This window comes from Protomyctophum parallelum (assembly GCF_964188405.1).
Source record: "Protomyctophum parallelum genome assembly, chromosome: 1".
Taxonomy (NCBI): domain Eukaryota; kingdom Metazoa; phylum Chordata; class Actinopteri; order Myctophiformes; family Myctophidae; genus Protomyctophum; species Protomyctophum parallelum.
Genome location: NC_139697.1, coordinates 10,998,020 through 11,021,121, shown reverse-complemented (window position 1 = coordinate 11,021,121; position 23,102 = coordinate 10,998,020). Strand labels below are relative to the sequence as shown.

At 44.2% G+C, this 23,102-nt stretch overlaps 1 protein-coding gene across 1 annotated transcript in view; it reads right to left on the bottom strand.

Moving 5' to 3' along the window:
* The window catches only part of csmd3b (CUB and Sushi multiple domains 3b), a gene marked incomplete at its 3' end in the record, with an annotated part of 548,364 nt that overhangs the window by 364,057 nt on the left and 161,205 nt on the right, over positions 1-23,102 (bottom strand). The window contains exon 4 of the mRNA XM_083771581.1: positions 21,138-21,250. Within this exon, the coding sequence (XP_083627707.1) occupies positions 21,138-21,250 (113 nt within the window). The remainder of the gene's footprint in view (positions 1-21,137; positions 21,251-23,102) is intronic.

The window sequence follows — 23,102 nt, the reverse complement described above, 5'->3', positions numbered from 1 at the left end:
GTCACGTTCCCATTCTATCCCTCCGGGCACTCAGAGATTTGGCAGCTAACACAATTAACACAGTGATTTGTTGGCATGTCTGAGTCAGACACCTATCCTATCCTTGCCGTCCAGGCACTGCTAGTGAAATAATGGGGTACTTGAACCGCACTCAGCGACTCTCAAAACCACAAACTATGTCTTAACCACTTAAGCCCTACTATATACTATTGTAAAACATTTGGTGCCAATTTACAAGATCAGAAGCAGTACATTTGTGAAAATCCATGAACATTTTTCACTTATAACGACATGCCAAGATTAGGGACACCATTCTTAACGAACGGTACTTTGTTGACGGACGGGGCTCCCCAGGGATCTGTATTTAAACTGATCCTTTTCTTCCCAACTAAACCAAAAATCGTTCTATTCTTTACATCTTTCCGTTTCAATTATAAAAGTAGAAGTGCACTGCCCACAGAAAAAGCTAGGAAACGTATGTAGGATCAGGATCCACAGAGAAACGCTGTGGCTTCAAGGTTTCAGTGTGATCACAGCCCCATTGATTTAATAAAAGTTAAAAGTATAAAACATTATAGCCGTTTGCTAGTTCAGTGGTTCCAAAAACTTTTTCATGTCAAGGATCCCCAAATCGACACTAATTAGCTCAACACTAATTAGCCCTTTAGAAAAGATATTCCAGGGACTCCCATGAGAGAAGATTTTTACGGCTCTAGCAGTGATTCTCAACCCATTTAATTTCAAGGACCCCCAGTATGACGTGCATATTAGTCTACAGAACCCCATTTAATGGCATTTCTATCTCTGGGACCCCAATTCATGTTGTAAAATCAATCTTAATTGAACTCTGAGAGTGTACAAATGGAACCAAATGGTCCGTCCCATAAGGGTCCACTTGGTTTCAAACTATCATTTACAGTAGCTGGGAAACTACTGTAAACGCAAGGACACCTGGGGGTCCCCGGACCCCACTTTGGGAACCACTGTGCTAGCTATGGATAGACACAATCTCTGGTAGACAGCTAGACAGCTTTTTCACAGCCATGCCACAGTAAAAAAAAGAAATAGTCTCTGTGCCTGTCGTGAGCAGAATCGTTTCCATGATGCAAGGAGCAACGCTATTGACGACATTTACAGAGAATGTCAAGAATGAAGAATGTTCTCTATGGGGTGAATCAGCCGAGCTCCTTCCACAGTCCTCAAAGAGAGGCCTGTCCTCCTGTTTTGGGTGCAGGGACAGGAGCTTGTCAACCTGCTGCTGACAAAGTGACATGCTATGAAGTGAGCAGCAGTGAGGGCGTGCCAATGGCAGCAATGACAGGAAGTCTACAGCACTGGTTCCCAAAGTGGGGTCCTTGAGGGAGCTCCAGGGGATCCCCGGCTAAATGATAGCCTGGAACCAAATGGACCCTTATGGCTCTGTAACTCTGAGAGTGTACAAATGGAATTATACACTCTCAGAGTTAAATGGGGGTCTGTAGACTAATATGCATGTCAAACTGGGGGCCCTTGAAATGAAACGGGTTGCGAATCACTGCTAGAACATCTTCTCTTATGGGGGTCCCTGGGCTAGTTAGTGTCAATTTGGGGGTCCTTAACATGAAAACGTTTGGGAACCACTGGTCTACATACAGTACCTACAGACTAGCACTTAGAGAGCAGGAGACAGGGAGAGGTTTTCTGAAAAACCTATGTTTATATGTCAGTGGTGCTCAACCCTTTTCATGTCAAGGACTCCCAGAATTATCTGTATTTGGCTGCGGACCCCCATCTAAAAATATGTAGTTCGCTCTGAAAGAATATATATTCAAAGATTTGCGCCACATTTTCACATGTACATTTCACATCTACAAGCTCGTAGCGCTATGAGCTTGTAGGTCTGCTATCTTTCAATAGCTAAAGTATAACATAATGCTTAAAACACCAAAAGGGATTCCCGTTCTGAATGGGTTAAAACCACATGAACCCTAGCGTCCCTATTCTGGATTAGCCTGGTAAACCACTACACTCCGGTCACCAAATTCAATTTGACTTGCTGCTGAATGAAAATGAAATTGAATTCCACGACTGAAAATGAAATTGAATTCCACGACCGGCAAGGTTTTATCCGGCAAATTCTAGACATGTTATGTATACTGTATTACTGTAACGACCCTGTAAAATACCTGGCCGTAACTTGCTCCTCCAAGGGAGCTAGCTCTCTTGGCGTGGCTTGTTGCCTGCCTTGTCTACTGAGTTGGAGATCAACAAAAACATCCTTGAAAGCAGATACAGTGAAGATATGCTGGAGCAGTACAGCCGAAAAGAGAATGTCCGCATTACTGGAATTGACGAGACAGATGGAGAAACGGAGGACCAACTCGTGGAGAAGGTGTGTAAACTTGCCACAGCAGCAGGTGCAAATATCACAGAAAGTGACATATCCACTGCACACCGCCTAGGACGTGTAAGAAGACAAGGCAAGATCCGACCCACAATTGTCAGGTTTGTGAGCAGGAGAAAAAAACCTGACCTGATCAAGAAAAAAGGAGAGTTCAAAGATGAGGAACTGTACAAAGACGTCTTCATCAATGAGGATCTTACACGAATGAGAAACAAGCTGTTCTGGTATGCCAGGCAGAAATGTAAAAATACCTTCATAAGGGATGGCAGAGTCATCTGCAAGTCTGACAGTGGCGGTTTTGCCACAATTAAGAATCCTGACGACCTGTTCTTGATCGGATACGAGGATGTGGACTACAAAGACTTCGGTATTGACGTGTAGGACAGACATGGAGCACAGACAGAAGATGCTGCGTCTGACCCTGGGGGTAGGAACCGGAGGTGGATTTCCCCCCTGGGGCTACGGATTCTCACCTTGAATGTCTGTGGAATAAGAAGTAAGTTGGAGATCCCTGACTTTATTGAAAAATGTAAAGACTATGATGTACTGTGCCTAAACGAAACAAAAACTGACGATGTAGATACACCTGAGTTGACGGACAAGTTCAAAGATATGGGGTTCCTAATGTTTGCTAGTAACAGGCACAAGCTAACAAATTGGCGCTCTGGTGGAGTGATTATAGCTGTGAGCGTGAAAGTGGCTGATAAATGTGTGCACAAATGTGTAAATAGTGACTTAGGTGTTTGCATAAAATTTAACAAACATGCACTCAGTTATGACAAGGATCTTGTGATACTAGCAATCTATATCCCACCATATAAAACGAGATACTCAAATGTAGGCATGTTCGATGAACTCACGCAAATAATTGTTGACATTGGATTAGAAAATAATTATTTTTTCATCTGTGGTGATTTGAACGCCCATACACAAGAAAGGGTGGATTATGTCATAGTTGAGGAGGATAAATGGAACCCAGATGAGAATGTCTGTAAAAGTGAGTGCCATGTGGGAATGCAAAGAAAATCAGCTGATGTACACAGAGACGTTGGAAATTATGGCAGTGCGCTGTTAGACCTATGCAGAAACCTTGAGTTATGTATACTGAACGGTAGATGTGGGGATGACATACATTTTGGAAAAGTAACTACAGTAGAAAACAGTGTCATTGATTATAATTATGATAGGTTCTCCTTTCATTTTGAGTCAGGCCAGAGGCTTCTGTGTACATGATTTTGACCCACTGTTTTCTGATAAGCATTGTATGGTGGAAGTGTCCTTGGAGGTAAACATGGAAAGAGTCCAGCAACAGGTTGAGGGCCCTACGGAGCGGGTAAATAGCGAAAATCAACAAATAGGTAAATGGGATCCACTCAAGGCAGACGAGTACATAAAACACATTCAGCTTGATAAATTGAATAAACTGTTAATTGACCAAGATAACTCAGATAAATCAGTTGATGAAATAACAAAAGAAACCTGTAATTTAATGATTAGTAGCGCAGCAGTCACATTCCCTAAAAGAATGGATAGACATAGAAATGCAAAGAAACAAAATAAAAAAGCAGTATGGTTTAACAAAGTGTTGTCAAAAAAGGAAATTATATCTTAAAGCAAAGAGAATGCACAGATTACATAAAAATGAAGTAACTACCAGAAATGTAAGGTTAAATAGTAAAGAATACAAGAAAGAGCTCAGAAAGAATATAGAAACTCGTTTAATAAGGAGCTGCTGAGTGTTAAGTCTAAAAACCCAAAGCTTTTCTGGAAGATGCTTAGTGACCCCGGCAGAAATAAGGAGCAATGCCCAATCCCACCAGAGGAGCTCTATGAACACTTCAAGAGTCTTTCTGACTGGGATGTGCAAATGAATCAGATGCCAGAGGTTGATTTTGAAACACTCAACCATGACGACAGTGCTCTGAATGCTAGATTCACAGATCAGGAAATCAACGAGGTTATCTCAAAATTAAAATCGGGCAAGGCAGCAGGTATTGATCAAATCTTAAATGAGTACATCAAATGTACAGCAAGCATTTTTATGCCATTATATACAGCCCTGTTTAACAAGATCCTTGACTCTGGTATCTTCCCTGAAGTTTGGACACTTGGCATGATCATACCAATTTTCAAGAAAGGCAATACTGCCGACTGTGATAACTATAGAGGGATCACGCTTCTGAGTTGCATGGGTAAATTGTTCACAAATGTACTAAATGCAAGGCTGCTAAACTTCTGTGAAGACAATTCTATCTTGAGGGAAACCCAGGCAGGCTTTAGAAAGAATTACTCCACCAGTGACCATATTTTCCTCCTGAAGCACATTGTTGAATTATTTTGCTTTAAAAATAAGAGATTATTCTGTTCCTTTATAGACTACAGTAAGGCATTTGATACAGTCTGGAGGGATGCCCTTTGGTATAAACTATCTAAAGTAAGCATCAAAGGTAAATTTATGGATATAGTAATGAATATGTATAAAAACGTTAAATCGTGTGTTTTTGTTAATGGCATACAAAGGAGGGATTGCAGAAGGCAATAGACCTGATGTGTGGTTTTTGTGAAAAATGGAAATTGAAAATCAATAGTGATAAAACAAAGGTCACAGTCTTTGGATGTAGAAAAGCTGATATCAGCAAACTAAAATTTGTCTGTAATGGAGTCAACCTAGAGCTTGTCCATAGTTTCAAATACCTTGGAGTTATTATGAACTATAATGGATCATTTAAGATTGCTATCGAAGAATTACACAAGCAGGCCTCACGTGCCATGTACTCCCTCCTTAGTAAATGTAGATCATTTGATTTACCAGTAAATGTTGCATTGGATCTCTTCGACAAATTGGTCTCACCAGTCATGCTGTACTCTGGGGGTTCGAAAAACTAGAAGAATTACATCTGAAATTTCTCAAGTATATCCTAAAAGTTAAAACAACTACCTGTAGTAATATGGTGTATGGTGAGCTGGGGAGGTACCCAATTTGTATCGCTGTTAAAAAGAGACTTATCGGGTACTGGGCCCGGTTGATCGAAGGGAAAGAGAGTAAGTAAACTGAGTCGAATAATGTACGACTGTCTGCTTAACCTGTACAACACAGGTGCCCATGTGTCACCTTGGGTTGCACAGGTGAAGAAAATACAGGATGACTGTGGTATGTCTTACATTTGGTTGGCCCAGAAATGTAATAACATTGACTGGTTGAAGCGAACTGTTGAACAAAGGTTGAAAGACCAGTTTTTGCAAAAGTGAACTCAATAGTATGACATCATGTGACATCTATGTTGAATACAAACAAGAGTTCAAACTAGAAAAATACCTTCTATGTGAAAACCAAACAAAAAGTAATCTATAAATTGGGTGCTTTTCTGAAAAATGTTCTTCCACTGTACAAATAGGGAAAGCCTTCCGATATGTCTATGTATATCGTGTAATCTGTAATGTATTGTATACTTTCGATTGTATACTTTTATGAATCTGTGCTCCAAACCATGTGATCATGGTCGTGAGTTAAATAAATGATGAGATCAGGGTTCGATTGCAGCTCAGGGTGCTAAACGTTACAATACATTGAAAATAGGAAAATATTCAGCTCACAACATGTTTCAACACAACGCTTCTGAAGTCAATTGCTGATGGCACCAAGCACATTACTCATTCAACAATTGGTGGACATTGTAATATGAGATCACCAAATTATATCTCCTACCATGTTCCCGCTGTGAGAACTGAATGTGGGAAACCGTTTTCAGCAACAGTATGCAGCTCCAATCTCTTGGAATCTTATTAAAAAAGATTTAGGCCTTAAGCTAAAGAAATTAAATCCTGAACACAACAAAATCCATACTGATCTAAATCCTGTGTTCCTTCAATTAGCCCTTCACTAAATCCCACACCAAAAAGCGATTGTCCAATGCGATTGGTATTGGCACAAATAGTTTAGCGGTTGCTATGCAGGTCAAGCTTTCTTCACTGCTAACGTGCCTATTGGACAAGGATGGGTTGGGGAGGGACTTAGTGAAGGGCTAATTCCCATGATACATTTTGCAAAGTAAGCATCAGCCTATATCGCCTACACTCGACCTGATTCAGATTTCCTGAAGTCAAGATCACTATTTTTGCCGGATACATGCGTTCTATTTTCAGTGAACGTCATTGTTGTGCAACAAAGTAAAACATAATTCAGTCAGTGACTTGTTTCACGGCTGGAAAAAATGTAAACATTGTGGGAACAATGTTTTACTGAATTGTGGAATTAGACTCATGTCACCAAATCTGAGTTATGATTTTTGTGATGACTTTCTGGACAGGGCTGACATCGGAGCTGATGACGCACCATTGTATGTCAGGCGCTTAGCGTGGATCAAATTATTGACTGGGCAAATTAGCATTGCGCGGGGGGAGGGGGGGGGGGGGGGGGAATAGCACACCGGCCGTTAGGTGTGAAGTGTGAACGGTTTGGGGGACAATTTAAAACAAAGGCGGTGGTTTGCATGCTGTGGTTTGCTATATTAAACAGAAATTAGCATGCACAACTGAATATTTAATTTTGTTTGTGTATTTAATTGTATATAAATGGAAATGCACATGTGAGACGGGTGTGGTGTGTTGCAGTTTAGATGTGTTTATATTTTAATCTCCCGTCGAAACAGTTCCAGCCTGAGGCGGGGTGGATCCACTGGGTTGTACACCCACGCTCGCTAATTCTCATGCATACAGACACACGTGTGCGCGGCACTGTGCGCACACGCACGCACACACAACCCCCCCCCCCCCCCCCCCCCCAAGTAGGGCAGGTATAATTTGCTGTGAAGTATTTTTTGCCTCTTGATGTTTATGACACATTACAATTGAGAATGTTTTGACAATGATTCAACACCATATCAACCAACACAACACACTGAGCTGAAGTGAGAGTCGGACTAAATAACATAGTGGCATTCTGCTTCAAGACTGTCTTTAGAACCTACTTTTCACACCTGCTGCCACTGTGATTGAGTGTGCGTGCGAGCGTGCAGGCATGTGTTCTTGCGTGCGTGCAATGCATACGTGTGTGTGTTCATTACCTGCAGTATGAGCATAGCTCTCCATTCTAACCACTGCAAGGTCAGCTTCCACAAAGGGACATCAATCAACGCGCACGCACGCACGAACGCACGCGCGCGCGCGCGCACGCACGCACGCACGCACGCACGCACGCACGCACGCACGCACGCACGCACGCACGCACGCACGCACGCACGCACGCACGCACGCACACACACACACACACACACACACACACACACACACACACACACACACACACACACACACACACACACACACACACACACACACACACACACACACACACACACACACAAACTGTTGTGCAATACCGAGTTCCCTCACAGAACATGTATAAAAAAAACTGAATGACAAATTAACATTTCCTCTCCTAATCGCCTCTGATTCATCGTGGCCTCCTCCCTTATCTCCCCCCATATTGAGTCCTCCTCTCCTCTCCTCTCTTACCCACCTGTGCTATTCTCTTCCTTGTTATTCCTTTACTCACATCCACACACACTTGCCAACTAGATTACACATGGGAATACATAAACCACACAACCACACGCGCACGCACGCACACGCACACACACACACACACACACACACACACACACACACACACACACACACACACACACACACACACACACACACACACACACACACACACACACACACACACACACGTAGAGCCACTCCGGTCTCAAGGGAGAGGGCTGACATATCCTTCCTCATTTTAAAGGCATGACACTGAGCCATATGTGGGTGCAAACACTGTACACTGTACTGGATGAGGTGTGCGTGCGTGCATGATGTGTGCCTAGTGCCTACTGTGCATGCATTCTCATTTGCAGCCGGTGTGTATCTTGTGGCAGGCTGTCTGTAAAGCTTTATACATGGACAGATAAAAGGAATGAGAACGAAGGAAAATGAGAGAGAGAGAGAGAGAGAGAGAGAGGTGTGTTAAAATTGGTCATAAAAAAGGTACTTTTATAGGCCATAAAATAATAGTTGAGCCAAAGCAGAGGGAGAGTCAGAGCAGGCAGTATGTGAGTCCAGGACTGTGAAAATGAATGAATTGGCAGCCGTTTCAGAACAATGAGTCACCGCTGGAGTCCCCTTGGCAGAGCAGGGAGGTCAGAACTAGGGATGCACCGATCCGATACTCGTATCGGAGATCGGCGCCGATCCAGGCTAAAATTCTAGATCGGGTATCGGATCGGTGGCCGATCCATTATCCGATCCGATCCGATCCGATAATTATGTGTAATTACAGTATGAAAACAACTCTACCCCCTCTGTGACACAGCAGTGTAGTATTGACAGTATAACATGTGGAATGCAGCCAGGCTAGCCTGCGCACACATTAACCTGGTCTAATTGTTGCACAGTTATTTAATAAATAATTCAGTGCATTTATATCTGTGTTTGTTACATTTTGTTTTACAAAGTTGGGAAAGTAATGTTTAAGTCAAGCCTTGATGTTGCCTTACACAAAATAATGATTCCAGACTCCACACAGTGAGGCATACAGCTTAATAGGTTATTACGTTTCTTTGTGGGGGGTATCGGATCGGTACTCTGTATCGGCAGATACTGGACCCCCATGTATCGAAATCGGTATCGAATGCCAAAAAGCCGGATCGGTGCATCCCTAGTCAGAACGCTGCTCCTCACGGTACCGCTGCCGCTCGCTCAGCAGTGGCGGACACTGAGTGCACTTAAACCCAGGAGTACTCCAGTCAAAGTGTATGGTCAACTAGTAGTACCCTAGCACAGGGGAAAGTAGCTCAGTCAAAGTGTATACTTCTGGTCAAATAGTACCCTAGCACAGGGGACAGTTGCTCAGTCAAAGTGTATACTTCTGGTCAAATAGTACTCTAGCACAGGGGAAAGTAGCTCAGTCAAAGTGTATACTTCTGGTCAAATAGTACCCTAGCACAGGGGAAAGTAGCTCAGTCAAAGTGTATACTTCTGGTCAAATAGTACCCTAGCACAGGGGAAAGTAGCTCAGTCAAAGTGTATACTTCTGGTCAAATAGTACCCTAGCACAGGGGAAAGTTGCTCAGTCAAAGTGTATACTTCTGGTCAAATAGTAGTACCCTAGCACAGGGGAAAGTTGCTCAGTCAAAGTGTATACTTCTGGTCAACTAGTAGTACCCTAGCACAGGGGAAAGTAGCTCAGTCAAAGTGTATACTTCTGGTCAAATAGTACTCTAGCACAGGGGAAAGTTGAATTAATATATTATTATTATTATCCATCCATCTTTGAGTGTCAAATGTCCATAGAAAGCTCTAACATTATAGGCCTCGTATGTTCATCTTATAGATAAGAGTCACCTTCCTTCTACTACGACATTAATTAAATTACACTGATGAGAGAGAGAGAGAGAGAGGGAGAGAGAGAGGGAGAGAGAGGGAGGGGGAGAGATCGTGCGATGGACGGGAGATGGATAGAAGAGTGGATATTGTCAGTCCCCTCAGGTCTCTTTGATAAAGATCAGAGCAGCTGCAGCCTCAATCCCACACACGCACGCACGTGCATGCGCACTCACACACGTCACACTTGCGCACAGAAGCACAAAGACACAAACCTGAACACATAAAGCAACACACACACACACACACACACACACACACACACACACACACACACACACACACACACACACACACACACACACACACACACACACACACACACACACACACACACACACACACACACACACACACACACACACACACACACACACACACAGTGACTTTTTTACACTCTCATCATGTCCAAGTCAGTGACAGCGGAGAGTGAAAATCAATCAGAGTGCTGATAAGGGATCAGAGAGCAGATGACATGAATGTTGGGATGTTCTTTTAATGCTCGTCTCTGAAGATTGATTCCAGTCTTTTTGCGACCTGGAATGAATTGCTCGTTCTCATCCGAATAACTAGAGGACAAATGCATTTCATATAATGTGTTGGCCCGGAGAGTGTTTCTTTATCTTCTTTTCTTTTTCTATTTTTTCTTTTTAACCACACGAACCCTAGTGTCCCTATTCGAGGCATGTCGTAAACTCGTAATAGGTGAAAACAGATCAAATAAATGTGATCTTGCATGCTCACAACACGCTGTGAGAAAATGTGGGTGGTCAAGGATAGACCCCTGGGAGATTCAGTCGATGAAGTTTAACCACATTTTACAAAGTAATGTGAAAAATGTATTCTGAGCCTTTGTTTGTGTTTAAAGGTTGTGTGACTAGTATGCATTTAACCACTTAAACCCTGAGTTACCACCGTACTTGGACAGATTTTTCACCCAAAAAAATTTGAATCAAATCTCTTCACCCAAAAATAGCAAATCTGCAAATCGGCTGGTGCGGTGTGTGCTGTGAAATATCAGTGGTTGATGCCCAGAGCTTCAAAAAATATCATTCGTGAATGAAAACTGAATGCAGAGAATAGCTACTGATGGAAGCTTGAGACTCATCCAAGCACATAAGCAAAATGAGATTAGGCATTGTCTATATAATTCCTGTTATCACCACATTTTGTTTATGGAAGCAGCTGTGTCACCTCTGGCTCTATGGTGTGCCATGTAGCGCTGGCCTTATCTTCAAACTCCATTCGTGATTTCTTTGAGAGAAAGTGTTGCTCTCTCATTTTGAAGAGAGTGGAATCTCATTATAAACAGTGTCTGCAACGTATATTGACCTTTTGTTTCGTATCAAAGATAGGACTGTTATTGTTTTGTGGCAAATGAAACAGTAGAGGAAAAGAATGAGCAGACGTACGTAGACATACAGACAGAGGAAAAGATTCTGACAACTAAAGAAATATATAAATTCCATTGTTTTTTTTTGTTTTTGTTTTTATGACTGGACTGCAGACTCACCACCCAGTTTCTGCTGCAGTCTGAAAAGTCAAGGCTACATACACTCTACCTCACCTCGTAGCACGCATCATTCCTTCTATCAATTATTGTTGCCAATTTGTTTTTGAGAGATGCCAGTTGTTTGCATGTCATGTGCAAACAGCTGTTTTTTGATTCTTGCAGTTCTATGCAGTTATACCCCAGATTGGTATAGGCTACGTCTTCGTGCATGTTATTTAGAAAGACATGGTCACAAATGCTAAGGTTTGGCGTTTACCTGGTATCCTAATTAATGGCACTGATTACAAAGTTATGTACATGTCATTTGACTAGTGTGCCATTTACTTTGATCTCGCACTTGTAGGTCTCTCTGGATAAGAGAGCTATATGCCTACAGTCTATCCATCCATCCATCCATCCATGCATCCATCCATCGTATGTGTCACTAAACCATCAATGCAAACCTCAAAATGTATTTAACTGCCTTGTGATGTCATCAAAATATATAGCCATGTTATATCACTAACATGTTTGGAACCAACATGAGTGCCCTGACCCCAGTCAGCCACAACACGGTAAGCTAAATCATTGACATGCAGATGAGAGTCGTGTAAAGTGGTATTCTGAACAAGTCATTATTTCTAACCTTCGACGAGTACCATCGATGCCCTCGAGCAAGGCACTCCCCTCCCACGGTCCACCCACATCAGCAGACCCAGGCTAGAACAGCAGACTGTCTGCACGGCATGTGGTCCTAATTATGAACAGTAGTGGTGCAATTGATTTAAAAAACAAGATATATTTTCGCGTATCATTTGTGTGCCACCGTTGTAGAACTATGTATAACATAGGGCTTGTGTGGTTAATCACAATAATACGTTTAGTCGATTCAACAACAAAAAGAATCCGGTTGATTCGTTGATTTGTATAAAGTATGCTTCGAGATTGATGAATCAGATAAGCAATTGAAAGAATTATTGCATTTGCATATTTGCATCCCTGACGTGAACTTGTGTAAGTAACAGCAGCAGAACAGTGGATCAGGCTGTGCCACCCAGTCACCACTATGATACACAGCACAGCTCCCTCACCCAGTGTGGGAGGCGGACAGCCACAAGCGTTCAGAAGCTTACAACATTCATCAGCATATCTCTATACTGTGTCAACTGAACGGCTATAACCTGGGAATCATTGATCAATGCAACAACAGTATACATTCACTAACGCAAGCCAGATTGAATGATGCAGCACCTCTGCCCGAGCGATCCATGAGACACAACCGTAATTCCCGAGCGTGCGTTGATACCAGACATAATATTTCATTTTGAAGAGCTTTGTGGAGAAAAATCACTTCTGGTGATGCATTGCATCGCTATACACAATCTAATGACGGTATCTGAAACCAAACGGCGAGGGAGAGGACTGTTCAGTGTTCTTTTCTTCAGCTAATTGCTATACAATCCCCCCGGTAGTCCAATTAGAGCATTTTTGTAAAAGCCACATCTGGCAACACCCCGTCTTTTACCCTGGTTTCATCAAGACTGGGCAAGTGTACTTCCCCTAAGATGTTGTGTGTGACTAATGGAGATCTGCACAGATGGAGAGCGCAGATCACACAACATTCAGAACAGTGACATCTGTCTGATGTGAGGCTCCAGAAAGCATTCCCACCTGCACTACCGACAACTTGCGTGCTTAAGATTTGGACCAAACATAGCTTCCATACCAAGACATATTGAATGAAGATGATGAACGGAGAGGAGAGGAGAGGAGAGGAATATCCCTCCAGACTTGTTAGCCACGTAACATGTTCTAGGCCAAATATGTGTTCTCTCTCTGTAGAATGTAATGTGAAAAGATATGACATGTGGGAGCGGTGTTGTTTACAAGTGGGCGTTTGGGCTAGTCTATGTCCATATGTGCATGCCTGTTGGCTGTTGGGTCAACATGTGTGTAGAATGTACAGGCAGACGTGTGTGTGTGTGTGTGAGCGTGTGTGTGTGTTTAAATGTGCGTGCGCCGACGTATGCGCGTGGCAAACAAACATGCGCTGTTTGTTATGGTCCAACCACTCCATACGAAGTGTCCCAGGATACCTGGAATCAACAGCATGCCTATTCCGCATTCTGTCACGCAGCCAAAAGCATTCATCTTCTCCGTGGCATGCACCAAACAAGGTTCTGACATGATGGTACTGTGCCGCAACACGCTGTTCAAACACTGCCGTCTCCCATTGAGACCTGAGATCAGATCCAATAAATGTCTGCTAAATCCTGACGGCTTTCTGAACAACTTAACAGTGGTGTAAGGTCGCGTAAGAAAGACTAGAAACACATTTGAATGGAATATAATTATGTAGGCCCTCAGGACAGGTGGCACAGGGGTGAAGTTCCTCCCAACATATAGGGGTTAGAATACACACTTTAACCCATTCTGACCTGAGATCAGATTCATACGAGGTTTCCGCCGGACACACACTGGTCTGATGAACCCATTCTGACCTGAGATCAGATTCTAAAAATGTCAGTCGCTCTTAGATTTTTCAAAAATAGCAGACCTACAAGCTCGTATCGCGCCACTCGGTGGCGCGATATGAGCTTGTAGATCTGCTATTTTTAAATAGCTAAAGCATAACATGATGCTGACACCAAAATGGGTGCCCGGTCAGAATGGGTTAATTGAAGGTCGGGTCTGTAATGCATTATAATCACATTCATAACGCATTATAATGTGCGTGTAAGGCATTAAAACACTTGGTTATAATTGTGCATAACAACTTATAGCAAAGTTCATGAAGTATTACGACTTATATAACATATAACTATATGTTAAGGTAGTTAATGGTACAGTAGTTACAGTAGTTCCTGGTTGGGGAATGTGATGAGCTCGGCCTGTTTGGGGCTTATGCGAGGCGTTGTTGCGTCGTCTCGTATGCGCAGTAGTGTCACCCCCGTGCACAACCACCGTGGTGAGAGGGTGATCACCGAAAAGTGGAGCATGCGTCCAGCTTTAAGGCTTACCGAAGAAGTGGACTGAGGGTGTCAGTGACAGCAGGGGGATACGGGGAATCAGCAGTAACAAGGGACTACAGTACAAGGGGAATGGACATGGAGAAAAAGGAGAGGAGAGATCAAAAATAATTGGAACAGAATAATGTATAGGAGGAAGAAGGATGAATGGCTTCAGGAAAGGACAAAACAATTCATCTACAAGAGAATCAATTGAATGATGCATGATGTGTTGTTGTTGTTGTGTGTGTGTGTGTGTGTGTGTGTGTGTGTGTGTGCACGCGCACGCGCGTGTCTCTAAGCACTGTGATCATCTGTGATTCCATCTCATCAGCAGAATATCAACCCGCTTCTGACATTGTGCTAAATTATACATTTCTCTGTCTCTCTCTCTCTCACACACACACACACACACACACACACACACACACACACACACACACACACACACACACACACACACACACACACACACACACACACACACACACACACACACACACACACACACACACACACACACACACACACACACACACGTTATGTGTCCCATGGCATGCGTTGGTTTATGAATTAGTGATGATGTGACTTCAGTCTTCAGAGAAACAGGAAGAAAGACTCCTCCATCCACACATCAAAGTGCTTCACAGCAGGCAGAAGCCACACGACACAGAGGGGCTCCAAGAGGAGGCTTAGAACACCTGCTGGTCCACAGTCTATACGATCTGCCCTGTTGGAATGCACGACGGAGGGACTTTGTTGTGCAGATGAACCAGACCTTCACGGGGTAAGGCGTTTATCCCATTTTGTAGGTTCTTGTCGGGGCAACCGTTTTGTCGAGGCTTTTTGCCATGCACGAGCTGGACTTGTAAATGCAGTGACTCTCAAACTCATTCGGTTAAAGGACCCACGGTTTGATAGTCCCACGGACCCCCCTATTACCCTGAGAGAGTACAAAACGGAACCGAATTGATCATTACAGGTTCATTTGTTTCCATTTTTTACACTCTCAGAGTTACAGATCCATAAGGGTCCCCCCCGCCAACATGCACCCAGCTCACACCACCGAAGTATGTACATGCAACCACAAAAGGCAGCCAGCAATCTGTAAGTGTTGCTATAGCTATACATTATCTTTTTTCTTTTTTTTATCTATACTAATACAGTTAATGACACAGTGTTGCCGTGCAGAAATGAGTTGTTCAACACTGCATCTCCAATACGTTTTCGACTCTGGCTTTGATTTGAAGCAAATTAATAAATTACTCCTCGGCAAATCCGAGGAAGACAGTCCAACTCATCTCTCTGGTGTAAAATACCACAGTTCAGCGGACGGCAAGGTCCATCTATCGAATTATCTTCCCCAGTAATGAGGAGGCTGTCTGCTGTTCCACTAGCAGACGGCCCTGTGGGTTTGACACGAGAGGGGAAGCGCTGGTCCTCGTTAGCATGACTGACACATAAGGATGTGTCCTGTGGACCCTGGCGAGTGCCTGGGCCCCGACCGCGGACCCGCTGCCGTCATCACCAGCGCCACGCGACCATGGAAGTTGAATGTGCCGCTGTCTTATCCAATCTACCACTTAAGCAGAGGCCTTTCCAGGGCAAGGGTTTTGGGGGCCTTTGGGCTTTGGTGATATGGCGTGGGTGTGTGTGTCTGTCTGTGTGTGTGTGAAAGAGAGACGGAGAGAGTGAGATAGAGAGATTTTCTTATATATTTGACATACTGTATTCATCCATAATGTAAGTGTTACAGCTTCCATATGCCGTCGGTTATAAGACTATACTGAATGTGTATCTTATCTTCTCATGTCTCTCTCCAGGGTGCCAACATACTGAATACAGTAGCCTATGGTAAGTAATGGTAATGATACAGTCACATTGCATCATTCATTCAACTTATCCTCATTCCTTGGGGGGGCATTTAAGTCACTGTACATTTTGTACAATAATTGTCCCGTGCATTTACACATATAACGGAGCACACAGGGATCAGTTCGGGGGTTAAGTGTCTTGCTCAGGGACACTTGGGATATAGGGATACGTTAATACGTTTGTTTTGTTTTATCATTGATGTGGATATTGACGTGAAAATGAAATTGTACCATGATGTATCTCGACGACATTGCAAACGAGGGCAAATTAGAATAAATAAAGGTTTGAATGAACCAGAGGGACCAAAGCGAGGACCTTCTGATTCCCAGAAGGCCTCTCTACCCATTCAGCTACAGTATGGAGGGGCCAAAGCGAGGACCTTCTGATTCCCAGAAGGCCTCTCTACCCATTCAGCTACAGTATGGAGGGGCCAAAGCGAGGACCTTCTGATTCCCAGAAGGCCTCTCTACCCATTCAGCTACAGTATGGAGGGGCCAAAGCGAGGACCTTCTGATTCCCAGAAGGCCTCTCTACCCATTCAGCTACAGTATGGAGGGGCCAAAGCGAGGACCTTCTGATTCCCAGAAGGCCTCTCTACCCATTCAGCTACAGTATGGAGGGGCCAAAGCGAGGACCTTCTGATTCCCAGAAGGCCTCTCTACCCATTCAGCTACAGTATGGTGTCCCATTTGAACACTCCCGGATTTAAATTAGCCATTTGCTTTCCCTCGAAAGCAAAATGGGGGATGCATTATATTGCCAACGCGTGGCTTAAACAATGACAAGGACTTTTACTTTCCCGCTGGGTTCTGCATTTCAATGTCAAGGGATTACATGTAGATAATTGTCATGACTCAGGATATTTCTGCCGCTGAGATCAAACCCCCCGCTGTGCAGCGAGGGCTTACTGGCTGCCTGGCTGCTGGTGAGCTAAACGCCGGAACGTTCACAACGTGCCATGACCGAGGGAACACCTCCCACTTCTGTACCGTCATCACTATTTACAGTGCCTTCGGAAAGTATTCACACCCCTTCACTTTTACCACATTTTGTTTTGTTACAGCCTCATTTCAAAATGGATTAAATTCGTTTTTTTCCTCATCAATCTACACACAATACCCCATAATGATGAAGTGAAAAAAGTTTTCTCAAATATTTTGTTAATTTATAAAAAATAAGAAGCTGGAAAAACACATGTACATAAGTATTCACACTCTTGACTTAGTACTAAGTTGAGGCACCTTTGGAAGCAATTACAGCCTTAATACTTTTTGGGAATGATGCTACAAGCTTGGCACACTTGAATTTGGGGTATTCTCCCCCTTTTTCACTGCAGATCCTCTCAAGTTCTGTCAGGTTAGAGGGGGAGCGTCTCTACACAGCTATTTTCAGGTCCTTCCAGAGATGCTCAATGGGGTTCAAGTCTGGGCTCTGGCTGGGCCACTCAAGGACTTTCACAGAGTTGTCCTAAAACCAATCCTTCGTTAGCTGTGTGCTTGGGGTCGTTGTCCTGTTGGAAGGTGAATCGTTGACCAAGTCGGAGGTCCTGAGCGCTCTGGAGCAGGTTTTCATCCAGGATGTCTCTGTACACTGCTCCATTCATCTTTCCCTCTATCCTGACAAGTCTCCCAGTTCCTGGGAGACTTGTTCTCCCCACAGCATGATGCTGCAACCACCATGCTTCACCGTAAGGATGGTATTTGCCAGGTGATGAGCGGTGCCTGGTTTCCTCCAGACGTAACGCTTGGCATTCAGGCCAAAAAGCTCTATTTTGGTTTCATCAGACCAAAGAATCTTGTTAATAATGGTCTGAGAGTCGTTTAGGTGCCTTTTGGCAAACATGTGCCTTTTATTGAGGAGAGGCTTCGGTCTGGAGGAAACCAGGCACCGCTCATCACCTGGCAAATACCATCCCTACGGTGAAGCATGGTGGTGGCAGCATCATGCTATGGGGATGTTTTTCAATGGCAGGAACTGGGAGACTTGTCAGGATAAAGGGAAAGATAAATGGAGCAGTGTACAGACATTCTGGATGAAAACCTGCTCCAGAGCGCTCAGGACCTCCGACTTGGTCAACGATTCACCTTCCAACAGGACAACGACCCCAAGCACACAGCTAAGATAACGAAGACAACTCTGTGAATGTCCTTGAGTGGCCCAGCCAGAGCCCAGACTTGAACCCCATTGAGCATCTCTGGAAGGACCTGAAAATAGCTGTTCAGCGACGCTCCCCGTCTAACCTGACAGAGCTTGAGAGGATCTGCAGTGAAAAAGTGCAGGAGAATACCCCAAATTCAAGTGTGCCAAGCTTGTAGCATCATTCCCAAAAAGTCTTAAGGCTGTTATTGCTTCCAAAGGTGCCTCAACTTGGTACTAAGTCAAGAGTGTGAATACTTATGTACATGTGTTTTTCCAGTTTCCTATTTTTTATAAATTAACAAAATATTTGAGAAAACATTTTTCACTTCATCATTATGGGGTATTGTGTGTAGATTGATGAGGAAAAAAACAAATTTAATCCATTTTGAAATGAGGCTGTAACAAAACAAAATGTGGTAAAAGTGAAGGGGTGTGAATACTTTCCGAAGGCACTGTACCGTTTTCACATCATCACATTATTTCAAGCACAGGATTGTTGCGTGTGAACGCACCCCCCCACCCCCCCCCCCACCACCCCCCTACACACACTGAGCCAATGAGCTAAATGTGTCCACAGTGGGGGGTTCAGATAAGTCTCCTGGATGCGCTCAGTGAGAGCACGCACGCATGCACACACACACACACGTGCGCACACACACATGCATACACATACACATACACGCACACGGCGAGCCTGAGCCAAGGGCTGTATGAGCAAGGACTTGTGCCACCAGATGAATCTGGGACGGTTCACAGCAACACTGCATGTCTGCAGAGTTTAACCGGGGCGTTGTTCTTCTGCCAGTTATGTGATCATCAAGGGCTAAGCCAAGAGCCAGCCCATTCAGAACCACGCAAACAGTCTGACACCAACACGCTCGCAAGGGCTGAAAACCCATACACGCATGTACACACACACACACACACACACACACACACACACACACACACACACACACACACACACACACACACACACACACACACACACACACACACACACACACACACACACACACACACACACACACACACACACACACTTTAGCAGCATGTCATATCATTAACACAAGCAACCAGCTGGGACAACCGCAGGCTTGACATGCACAGTGCTCTCTCTTTGTGTTTGTGTGTGTGTGTGTGTGTGTGTGTGTGTGTGTGTGTGTGTGTGTGTGTGTGTGTGTCAAGCCACGTGCATGTGTTTGTTCATCTGGGAGTTGGTTAGCAAGCTGGTGCCCGTACTACATTAAATGTTTGTCACCTCACATGTAACAGTTTCACTAACAAGTGCGACAAGGCTAATCTGAATCTCTTCCATTTAACACAGACATCGAACCTTCTTAAGAGAGTGACAACCAAACAAATTACAACCATTTTGAATATAGGAACCAGTGAGTGGTTTGGAATTGGATTGCCTCCCCTAGTGTCACAATACGAGTTCTTGTGTTTAACATTAAGATATCGTATCATTCTGACTTTGAGGCGTTCAGTCATAAGCCCGCCCCATTGGCTCCTCAGCCAAGCTGTGCCACATTGTAGCACAGCAAAATGGCCCCCATGTCTTCTGCTGTGTTCTGATTTCATTCATCATTTTTCGACCGCGGTCGAGATCATGGATTTCACAATGCCACGGCAGACTTCCCGGTCCTTCATTGCCATCCCCAGTTCCTGCTTACTGCATGTATCCCTAGCGATGACATCAGGGAACGATAGTTTTATACCTCTGGTTTGCTTTGAGGCAGGATTCCAGAGAAGAAGGGAAGATATAACCTCATTGTCAGCTCTGTAGCAGTGGCCGGCAAACTGTGTTCTTCTGGATCGGACTAGTGAAGAACGGTCGTCCTAAATATTTTTTTACTTTAAACCTCTTACTAAGCTGGGTTCTGATTTAACTTCTTCTCACGGGACATGTATACAGTAAAACTACTACCATGTATAAAGACATGTGTAACACTACTTCTACGGGTGGTGCAGGGGTATAGTTAGTGCGCATCTGGCTTGCCCAGGTGTTCCGAAGAACACAATTGGCTGTGATTGTGCCAGAGCACCGCTGGTCAAACGAATCCCCACATTATGTCACGTGATGCTTAGCTCCGTGGCTCCGTGGCCTTGTGGTTAGCGTGTCCGCCCTGAGACTGGGAGTTCGGACGTTGCAAATCCCAGCCCAGTCATACCAGAGACTATAAAAACAGGACCCAGTGCCTCACTAACTGGCACTCCACATCAAGGGCAGCATTGAGTGTAAGTCACTGCAACATACTATAGCATCATGCCCAGGGGGTGTACTTACACATATATATGTATTATACATGGAGCTGCCTCACGCCAAGGAAACAGTGGATAGAACCCAGAACTATGTTCCCAGGGCTACACATGAGCTTATAGTTATGCCATCTTCAGCACGCGACACCAGCGCGCAAAAAAGTATGAACGCACGCCTTTAGTCACTCTCCGCTGGTCAAATTGATTCCCAGAGGTGCGAGGAGGCATAGCATTCGGAGGAGATGGTCCGTCTCGGTAATGGGAGATGGGTGAATTACCCCCACCATGCCTATACCTCTCTGACAAGAGAGGCTACGGTATAGTATAGCAAAAATAAGAAGTGCAGAGTCAGGATGTCAGACTCATGCAGAGTGTGCGGCTACTGTCATTGCTGGGGAAATGACTTCCAAAGTTTGATTCGTTGAGCCCTACACGATATGCAGATACACGTGCATATCACTGTATATACAGTATAAATATTTGTCGTCTCGCAGACTCACACAGACACACACATGCGCGTGCGTGCACAAACACACACACAGACTCGTACCTTCATAGTTGAGCTTGAAGCCGTGAGCTGAGACAGCAAAGTCGCTGGTCAACCTCAGAGAGAACACATTTCCTGTACTGGTGACAGGGGGCGGCACCTGGAATCCCGTTAACCTATAGGAGCAGAGAGAGGAACAGAGTTAACCAATAGGAGCAGAGAGAGGAACAGATGGACGCGTGAAGAAATTAACAAATAGAACCACACATTAATCAATTATAAGAAGACAGATACAAATTAAACACTCAGGATAATAAACGCAGCGCTCCTCATTAGCGCAAGGTCCCTAAAAGGAGACACAGAGAACAATAATTGTTCTCCGTGCCTCCTTTCAGGTCCTCACTCTAATGAATGTGTTATTATCCAATTAGATGCAGAAAGGTGGATCCGATCGGCGAATTAGCAAATCAACAGTCAAGATGGCACACTTGTTACCCAGATTACAATGAGCCGGGAACGCGTTCGTACAAATTGCACGCAGGGAGGCGAGCGGGTCTTGAATGGGCTTTTAATGGTCTTTTGTAATCTTTTACAGATGGCTTTTCCACATACGCCAGTCAGTCACGTGTGGTTTCACTCTTTCTGACGTTGATTTCCCAAAGGAGAGAGAGAGGAGGGGGGGGAGGGAGAGGAGAGGAGAGGAGAGGAGAGGAGAGGAGAGGAGAGGAGAGGAGAGGAGAGGAGAGGAGAGGAGAGGAGAGGAGAGGAGAGGAGAGGAGAGGAGAGGAGAGGAGAGGAGAGGAGAGGGCATGTTGTTTTGTTTTGGGTTTGTATTCCTCCATCAGGTCTGGAACAGAGCCAAACTTCTCTGTTTCCGCTGCGACAGTGGTTTTTTTATCCTCCTCCTCCTTCTTTCCCTGCAGCTACCCATACATCCCCCCCCCTCCTCCCTCCCTCCCTCATCTCTTCCTCTTTCATCTCTCCTCCTCTAGCCTCCATCCACTCTGCCTTTGCTTTTACTCCTGGCATGAAATTCACCTAAACTCCCTCACGCAAAATGTACTTAAAGTACCAAAAGTAAAAGTAGTAGAATGTCTCATTTCAAGTTTTCAAATGAATAAAACTTATTTTGAAATAGCCGATCTATTCTAAAATAACTATAGGGAAAGTAACTAGTAACTAAACGTTTTCAAATAAATGTAGTGGATTACAAATACCTCAAAAGTGTACATAAGTACAGTACTTACACACCCCCCCCCCATGACATTTATCTATCACTCCTCCTCCCCTCCCTCAACCTTCACCCTCGGGCACTTACCCGTCACTCTGTTCAGCATACTCCTACTGTGTGTGTGTGTGTGTGTGTGTGTGTGTGTGTGTGTGTGTGTGTGTGTGTGTGCGTGCGTGTGTGTGTGTGTGTGTGTGTGCCTGCAGTGCGTGTGTCATTTTGCTCCTGTCACCTCCCCCACACATCAAAAAAGGCCCTCTAGAAATGCACGTCATGAGTATTTTAAAGACTGGAACAGTTGAGCTCAAAGTGGAGACGATGATGACGCTCACACCAAACACACCGTGAAGAGATAGGCCTACAATATAGGCTGCCGGCTTTAATTGTCCTCTCTCTCTCTCTCCCCCCCTCCCCTCTGTCTGTCTGTGTTTCATCTCATCCTCTCTTTCATCTCAGCTTCTCATTCTATCGCCCGCTCTGTCTCTTGATATTTTTCAGTGTGAAAGCTACATCCGGTTGTGTAAAAGTAAACCAAGTACATTTACTTATAAGTACTGTCTGTACATACTGTAGTTTTGAGGTATTTTACTTGCAAGTATTTCCAATTTACGAACAAAGACAACTTGTATCTGCCTACTACTTGTATCAGCAAATGTAAACCGATCCACAAGCTCACAACGTGTCGCAATGCGGCACGCTATTTTAGCTACTTTTGACATTTATTTGTATATTCATACATCCATACAGACACCGACAGTCGACAGACAGACAGACAGACAGACAGACATATATGAAGTCTG